The following is a 9,050-nucleotide window of genomic DNA, read 5'->3' on the forward strand; positions in this document are numbered from 1 at the left end:
TAATAGGCAAGTCTTACTGTGTAGTCCAAGCTGGCCTGAAGCTGGCAATCCTCCTGCCTCGACCTCTCCAATGCTATTACAGGTGTGTGCCACTACAACCAGCAAATAGCTTAACTCAGGTACAAGTCAAGGACATGGCATCTCCACTAGTATTTGGCAACCAAACATCGCTGACAGCTCTCAACTACTGACTGACCTCTTTGGCTTTTCATCCTTCAGTTCAACATCAGATCGCTTAGGTAGAGTACAACTTTGCCCACTGGCTCTTTCTTCATTCAGATTTTCTTTGTCCAGTTTCTTGGCTTTTTCTCTTTTATCTAGTTCTTTCTCTTCTCCTTTTTCTGGTTTCTTCAGCAGCTTTAAAAAGAGAATGTTTATTTTTATTTTGATGAAATGGGACACTGCCTTCTGATTCTGTGACCAAAACCAAAAACAACAACCGCCACAAAAAACCCACCCAACATACTAAATATTTAAAATTTAGACCACAGAAGGTCCCACAGTTAGTCTCAAACTTCCAGGTGAACAGCTAATGCATAGAGTAGTGATTTACTAAAAAGATGCTAATGTGAAAGTGTTATCCACCCACAGATTAGGTTTCATTCCCAGATGGCAATGAGATCAAGACTCCTTTGGCTTTAAGTGGGTCAACCTTTTTTAAAGGGATTTTTGCTTGTTTGTTTGTTTTAGACAAGGTCTCACTATGTAACCCTGGCTGGCCTGGAACTCGCTATGTAGACCAGGCTGGCCTCAAACTCAGAGATATGACTGCCTCTGCATCCTGGATTGCTGAGATTAAACGTGTGTTACCACCATACCTGGCTACAGGTCAAAACTTTTAAGTAAGTTAATGCATAGTTCCAGGTATGATTCTGTATCAAACCAGTGTGTCAATACAACTCAGTGAGAAAATATCCCAAGTGTAAAGCACTGGGCAGATCATTACTATTGGACTATTTTTTATGTGAATGCACTTGGTTATTTTTTTGCTTGTTTTCATGTGTATGTACTTGGAATGGCAAATGCCTTGGTCACCAAAGGAGAGATCCATTGCAAGCATAAGTCTGCCTTGAGCCTGAGAATAACTTATCTATGATGGTATAATCACGGTATGTTGAGAGACGAGTAGCAAGAATTATCCGGCATTTGATTTAACAAATCCAAAAGCCTTATACAACAGAATGGTGAAGTTCCATCTCTACTGAGTAGAAAATCTACTCAATACCACATATATAGATTTCCAAATGCCATTCTTTCTCACATTGGTACTATAAATCTCTCATGAATAACTCTACTAAGTGTTGGATAAGCAGAGAGATTCTTAAACAAAATAGAAGATGTTTAAGTTTCATAGTAAATGTATCATATGAAGTTCATCTCAGGGTGAAGGCATCATGCAAGCCACCAAGCAAAAGGCAAAGCACCACAAGACTTAAGCATGAAATATGAAATACTTCAGCACACAGACAGCCACTACAAATGAGAATCAAGCTGGACACAAAGAAGGCCCCAAAGTGAAGTGAGAAGATGTGCAGGTTTCGTTGGCAGTGTTCTTATTTCTTTAACGAACATCTACCTGTCCTAGATGCCAAGATGTTCATTCCTCTAATAAGAACATTAGTGAATGTCTCTAGCATGGCTGGCTCTATCTTCTCTCTTGCTAACTGTTAGGACTAGCAAGTCAAATTGCTTGTGACATAGTGGACAGAGAGTCTGCTGAAAGGAACAGAGGTAGGAGGTGTCCCTTTCCCTTTAACAACCCTGTATCACCAGTAATGAGCCTCAAGGAGACTGAGGGAACCCTAGCCACATAAACGAGACTGAGGGAACCCTAGCCACATAAACTGTGGAGTTTCCAGGCAGTAAAAGAGATTATACCATCATCTCTGTGAGATGGTCTCTAACTTTCCAAAGTACTAGGGACTAATATTTCCCTGGGAAGTTCACTGGAGCAAGAGCTGCCCAAGCCACATCCTTCAGAGGGAAAAGCAAAGTTGGGATCTCTCTTCAGGTTTCCTCTCTATACATGCAATGCACTGGTAAGAACCTGCTGTTAAGAGATGCCCAGCTAGATGCAAGAAGTTAAGGTGGGAATCACATGAGACGGAAAAGCCTATGACTAGCATACTACACATATGTATTGCTAGTCTTCCCCTCTGGCAGCCAGGTACGAGAGGCACAGAAGGAGCTCCAGCCTGACTTTCCTATGGCACTATGTCATTGAGGCTTCTGGGTGCACAGCAGAGCACAAGGTATCACTCGGGCTTCCTTTATTTTATTTATTTATTTTTTTGAGACAGGGTCTCACACTCTAAATGAGGCTTTTCAAACTCGTAACAACTCTCCTGTCTCATCCTCCTGAGTGCTGTGATTATAGGAATGAGCCACCATGCCTGATGTTGGGCTTCCTTTTAAAGAGGGAAGAAGGCCCAAGTCCATCTGAAAGGGTTTCAACAGGTAACACTACCACCACCACCAAAAGAACTTATTTGCTAAGACCTGTGTGTGTGTGACATGATACTAGGTGCTCTGTACCATGTACTGGGTCCTTACATTTTTCTGATTCACAGCTTGTAACAGAAACCTGTGTACCTGAAGACAGTGGAAAACAAACAGATGAGGCAACTTCATGTATCATTTATGAAGGAAAAGCTGAATAAAACCCCAAATTCATGCGAGCCAGCCCTAAGCCCTCATTTACTAGGAACTGAGAGACTAGTAATCAAATTAGAAACATGATCAATGATTTACACAAAAGACAGATCTGCTCTGAAAACTGACAGCACATGTAAACTATTTAATCCTTTTCAGTTAAGTTTTAAAAACTGTGTTAGTAAGACAAGAATTATTTTTCTTTGTATAACTAACCCAAAAGGGCAAATCAAAACAAAACTTAGTTACAACAACACATGATACATGCAGAAATAGATACATGCAGTTTGCAGCACCATGCAGTCAGATTCTGTTAGGCTCATACCTTAATCTTCGGTTCATCTTTTACTTTTTCCCTTTCCGGAACTTTCTCTATCTTCTTTAGTTTTTCTAAATCTTTCCTTTTTCGTTTTTCTTCTTCTTTCCATTTTCTTCTCTCTTCTTCTCTCTGTCTTTTCCTTTCTATTTCTCGCCTCCTTCTTTCTTCCCTCTTTTCGTCTCTCAATCTCTAGAAAGAAATGCCAACACGATCCTTCCAATGAAAAAAAAAATCACTCCAAACCTAACCAATCCCAAAGGCACTGTGGGCACCCACTAAGCTGACTCCTTTCCTACTTTTCTGCAACTTCCTTAGCATCCATTTCATAGAGAACGAAGACCAGGACATGCTAAACCCAGCCCTGCTGTTGCCTTTCTATATCCCCTGAAGTTTTCGGGGGATCACAATGTCTCAGAGACAGCAAAGGCCTCTCCAGGTTTGCACAGTGAACCCCTAGTCCCATAATCAGCATGGCAAAGAGGGCCAAAGAATGAGACCAAGGAGCCAGATCTTTAAAGAATTGTTGGAAAAATGCTACTCCTACAGGATCCCAATGCTCTTAGAATGTTTACAGAATGTGAAACAATAAAATTAGTGAGAGAAGCAAAACAAAACAAAACAAAACAAAACAAAACAAAACAAAACACTTACCTGCTTGTTTTTCAGGAAGCTCAAAAGTGGGGTTGTCCTTTTAGCTATATAAACATAAGCAGATTATTAATAACACTTATTAACCCCTGAAAAAGAATCCACTTTCTGTCATTCCCTGCTACCAATCCAAGTTGGGGAAATTATACCCCTGACAAAGTTCACAACTGTATCAACAAAAATGAGTGTTACAGTATTCCAGCTCAACAATGAAGATACATTTTTTTTGGTCTTTTTGAGACAGGGTCTTCCAGTAGGTCCAGCTGGCCTGGAACTCACTATGTAGACCAGGCGGGCCTTGAACTCATAGAAATCCACCTGCCTCTGCCTCCTGAGTGCTGGGAAATCCCAGGCCAGCTGGACCTACCAGGAGACCCTGTCTTAAAAAGACCCAAAAAAAAAACCTAAGTGAATGAGTAAATTTGTGACTAGTTGGAAGGAAAGAGAAAGAAAGAAAACAAACAAACTCCCATTGAAATAATGAAACAGTTTTTAGGAGTTATTTCCAGTTGATGAGAATTAAGTATAAAGGATATTCTGACTACACAGGAGCACAAGCCTCGTCAACTGGAAAGAGACTGAGGGGATGTGCTACAAATACCCAATCATTCAGATTCCCTATTCCCACTTCCGAGAATTTATTCCAAGAGAAATTACCAGATACGAATTTATCCTGAATATTCATTAATAGAACCTAAGCTTTAGGGGGTGGAGAGATGGCTCACTGATTAAGAGCACTTGCTGCTCTTTTAGAGGACCCAGGTTCAGTTCCTAGTACCCATATCAGGAAGCTAAAAACTGCCTGTAACTCCAGTTCCAGGGAATCCAATGCCCTCTTCTGGCCTCTGCAGGTACTTGCACAAATGTGGTGCACATAAACTCTTGCAGGCATGCACGTACACATAAATAAAATTAATAAATCTTTTTAAAAAGAAATAAAATTTTAGAAGAATATTTAAGTTCATTTTTCAACATTCTGAACAATGCTATTGGCCTTGACACAATTTTTCTAAACACATATTTTTTTTTCTCTTGAGACACTTTCTACCTGTAGCCCCAGCTGCCCTGGACTCACTGTGGAGACCAGGCTGGCTTTGATCTCACAGAGATGTGACTGCTTCTGTCTCTGGAATGCTGACATTAAAGACATGCACCACCACACTTGGCTACATATTTCTTTAGGATAAATTCTAGAAGTGGAAATCCTGGGGCAAATACTGAGTCCCTACTTATATTACTTAGAACCAACATCCAAGCCAGGCGTGGTGGTACATGGCTTTAATCCCAGCATTTGGGAGGCAGAGGCAGGCAGATCTTTGTAAGTTTGAGGCCAGCCTGGTCTACATAGTGAGTTCCAGGTCAGCTGGGGCTACAGGGAGACCCTGACTCAAAAAGATAAAAAAAGAAAAAAAAGAACCAACATCCAAGCTAAAGTTTCTCAGACTTTCAATTTTAAAGATATGAACTTCATTTTTTTATGATTTTTATGTGTATGCATGTATTGCCTACATGTAGGTAAGTGCACCTGTGTCGTGCAATGCCTGCAGAGGACAGATGAGATTGTCAGATCCCCTTGAACTGGAGTTACAGATAGTTGTTAGCCACCATGTGAGTGCTGGGATTTGAACCTGGGTTTTCTGCAAGAACAGTCAGTGTTCTTAACCGCTGAGCCATCTCTCTAGCCCTGAACTTCATTTTTTAAAATATTTATTTTGAAGCCGGGCGTGGTGGCACACAACTTTAATCCCAGCACTTGGGAGGCAGAGGCAGGTGGATCTCTGCGAGTTCAAGGCCAGTCTGGTCTACATAGTGAGTTCCAGGACAGCTGGGGCTGCAGGGAGACCCTGTCTCAAAAAGACCAAAAAAAAATATTTATTTTGTGTGTATGAGTGTTTTGTCTACATGTATAAGTGCAACCATGCATGCAATGCCTGTGGAGACAAGAAGAGGGTGTCAGATCCCCTGGAACTGGAGTCACAGATGGTTGTTAGCTGCCATGTGGGTGCCGGGAACCGAACCCAGGTACTCTGCAAGAGCTGCCAGTACTCTTAACTGCTGTGCCATATGTCCAGCCCCATGAACTTCATTTTTTAATATTGTCAGTTCATTTTTTTAGGAATAAGAACTTATTGCTAGGAAATACCAACTGTTTTTGAAAGGTTTACCACTGGCCGGCCATGTCTTAACAATCTTTAAGCTTTGCATATTTAGATTCCAGTTGTGTGATACTAAGGAAGCTGTCAGGAACTTACTTATGGATGCATTCTCCTCATCCTGTATGGCAGGTATTACTGTATGCATTTTTCAAGTAGAAGCAATCTCAGAGAAGGGAGTGACTTCCAGGTCACACAGGTAGCAAGTGAGGGCAGAGGGAGGCAGACTTAGGCATTCTGCTGAAACAGCCATTATCCTAAATCCTTTCCCACTTACCTATTAATTCTCTATTTTTGGCTTCTATTTCCTCTAGTAGTGTCTCTGGAGTAGATGTCATTTTCTCATTGTCTGTAGCATAACTCTCCAAAAATTTTCTATATTCTGGATCTAATCATTTAAGGAACCAGGAAACAGAGACTTTATACAAGGAAGGAATATCATTTAGAATAGTTATTTATCAAAGATATTTTTCTACTTCATGGAAGATGAAAAAAAATGTACTCCCATAAAATAGAGTACCTCAGGCCTAACTAGTTACTTACTCTTGGAATTTGAATTACCCAAACTCAGTCTGGGAAGTCTAGTGTAACACAGAAGTTAGGAAAAATGGGAGGCCACACATACTGAAACAGACCCACTAAAAGTGTACCAATGCTGCAGCGCTGGAGTGGGAGCTCAGTGGCAGAACACTTGCTTGGCATGTGTGAGGCCCTAGTGACAGAACAGTTTCTTGGCATGAGGCCCTAGTTGATCCCCAGCATCACAGAAAAAAGTCACCACTACTACTCACAAGTCACATTTATGGGAGAAGTAGAAATTACAGAGTACTACGTATATAGCATGCAAACAATTTGTGTGTGGGTACACCTCACTTTAAGTAAATTCAACCTACAAAAGTGAGGTGATCCAAAAAGTAATTACAGGGGAAGTCTTAGACATGACTGGAGAAGATGGTGATTCCTGGAGTTCTTTCCTAGATACCTCTGCCCTAAAAAAGGGAAATACACCTGGGTCATTGTATTGCTTGCACATCCATATTTCAATCTTTGATATCATCAATAAGCATCTGTGTTGAATTTTTACCATTTTATAGAGTACCTGTTATAGCAACAAATGACAGAAATTCAACTAGGTGATTCTAAAATATCAGTCTCACATAAGAGACTTGGGCTAAGTCTTTATCCAATACAAAAAAAAAAACCATACAATAATTATCCAACATAATCTCAAAATCTGGAGTTAGGTTTGCCTTAACTGGAAATTATTCCAATTTTTCAGTTCTTATATTTCTGTTTAGCCTAATAGCTTCACGTATAGTTAATGATATATTCAAAGTCTAGGAAATTGGACTGACCCCTTCAGATACTTTATAGGAAGTTAGTTGGATATGAACATTTTTCTATCACAGCTCAAATCTTCTTTTGGAAAGGTAACAAAAATGAAAAGCTGAATCAAAGCAATGGTAGACCTCAAGGAGCAGTTATTACAGTTTAGAACAGCTGATTTTTCTTACCATTTTCTAATCAGCAGACCCAGGATGACTGACTGTTCAGTGGTCAATACTACATTGCTCAGTGGTAGAGGAATCAATTACCAGCAGTCACAGATAACAGAAACACTGCAGGACAGAGTTTCCCACCTCTATTTTAACAGTTTGTCAAAGCATCCATTATAATGATATTTCATATTCCTTTTATGCTGTATGTTTTCTCTTTTAAAATACTCGTGTCTGACTCTCACAAGACATGATTCAAAAACAAAAAAGACAATATTACACAACTAGAGCTATACTGTACCATCTTCGATAGTCCCAACTTTGGTATCTCTTTTCTTAATCTTCTTTTTTGCAGCTTTTTGAAACGGTGCAAATTCCACTATAGCATGATATTCCTGACCTGTTTAGAAAAAAAATACCATCCTTGCTTTATCAAAGAAAACATCAAAAGTAGAAAGGGAATCAACCCACTATTTTCTAGACCTACTTAGACAGCATCATTTAAATTCTTCCAAATGGTGTAACCATTCTGTGTACTCATAAACACAATCAAACATGCTACCAATGTACCCCCCCCCCCAAATTCAAACTGATAATGGAATTAAAGATATGGTAGCAAGCTAGGTGTGGCATACATGCCTATAGTCCCAACTACTGGGAAGACTGAGTCAGGAAGACTGCTTGAGCCCAGAAGTTTCAAGTTAGTCTGGGCAACACACAAGATCCTGTTTCAAATCATCAATAGTAACAACAAAATGAAGATAAGGCATATAAATAAAATGTTCATTGAAATTCAACTTCTAGGGGCTGGAGAGATGGCTCAGCAGTTAAGAACACTGGTTGTTCTTGCAGAAGACCTGGGTTCGAACCCAGCACCCACATGGCAGCCAACAGCTGTCCATAACTCCAGTCCCAGGGGATCTGACAGCCGCTTCTGTCCTCTGTGGATATTGCACAACACGGATGCACTTACCTACACGCAGGCAATACATGCATACACATAAAATAAAAATAATAAATATAAAGAAATTCAACCTCTAAAATGTGGTATTTTGATAGCTGAAAAGAAAATCTACAAATTAATGTTCATTAAAAAATATGGCTTGGCATAGTGGTGCATGCCGATAATTCCAGCACCGGGAAGGCTGAAGCAGTAGGATTGTGGTTCGTTCAAGTCCAGCCTGGGCTATGTAGCAATATCCTGTCTCAAAAACCTCAAATAAAGAAACAAGTATGAGCAATCTCTAGACTAAATCTATTTTTTTTATATTTTATTTGTTTTTTTTTTATGTGACTGAGTATATTGCTTGCATGTAGGTAGGTGCACTTTTGTGGTACAGTGCTCATGGATATCAGAAGAGGGTGTCAGATCCCTGAGTTATGGATGGTTGTTAGCTGCCATGTGGGTGCTGGAATCGAACCCAGGTCCTCTGCAAGAGCAGCCAGTGCTGCTAACTGCTGAGCCATCTCTACAGCCCCTTTTTCATTTTTTTTAAAAGACAGGCCTTCCTGTAGTCCAGGCTGGCCTCAAACTTGCGATGTAGCTGAGGCTGGTCTTAAAACTCCTGATCCTCCTGCCCTTACCTCTCTAGTGCTGGGATTACAGGTGTATGTGTATTTTGGGATTATACCAAGCTCAGATAAAATACTCAAACCTAGAAACAGAAACCAGGCATGATGGCACATGCCTATAATCCCAGTACTTCTAAGAAGCATTGCCATCAGTTTGAGGCCAGCTTGGAGTACAGAGAAAGACCCTATCTCAGAGAGACAGGGGGAGGG

The 9,050-nt window shown here is 40.4% G+C and overlaps 1 protein-coding gene across 4 annotated transcripts in view; it reads right to left on the minus strand.

The window, feature by feature from the left end:
- Window positions 1–9,050, minus strand: part of Upf3b (UPF3B regulator of nonsense mediated mRNA decay) — a 20,454-nt gene that overhangs the window by 8,341 nt on the left and 3,063 nt on the right. For 3 of the 4 annotated variants that reach the window (XR_607645.3, XM_008844107.3, XM_029569005.1), the window contains 6 exons: window positions 7,570–7,668; window positions 6,050–6,160; window positions 3,623–3,666; window positions 2,978–3,160; window positions 2,554–2,592; window positions 197–357 (listed from right to left, as the gene is read on the minus strand). Coding sequence is in view for 3 of the 4 variants with exons in the window: in XM_008844107.3 (XP_008842329.1) it covers window positions 197–357; window positions 2,554–2,592; window positions 2,978–3,160; window positions 3,623–3,666; window positions 6,050–6,160; window positions 7,570–7,668 (637 nt within the window). In the remaining variant the exon portion in view is untranslated. The remainder of the gene's footprint in view (window positions 1–196; window positions 358–2,553; window positions 2,593–2,977; window positions 3,161–3,622; window positions 3,667–6,049; window positions 6,161–7,569; window positions 7,669–9,050) is intronic. The other variant, XM_008844116.3, reaches the window with a different exon arrangement.

The sequence above is a fragment of the Nannospalax galili genome, unplaced genomic scaffold (genome assembly GCF_000622305.1).
Source record: "Nannospalax galili isolate Female #2095 unplaced genomic scaffold, S.galili_v1.0 scaffold311, whole genome shotgun sequence".
Classification (NCBI taxonomy): domain Eukaryota; kingdom Metazoa; phylum Chordata; class Mammalia; order Rodentia; family Spalacidae; genus Nannospalax; species Nannospalax galili.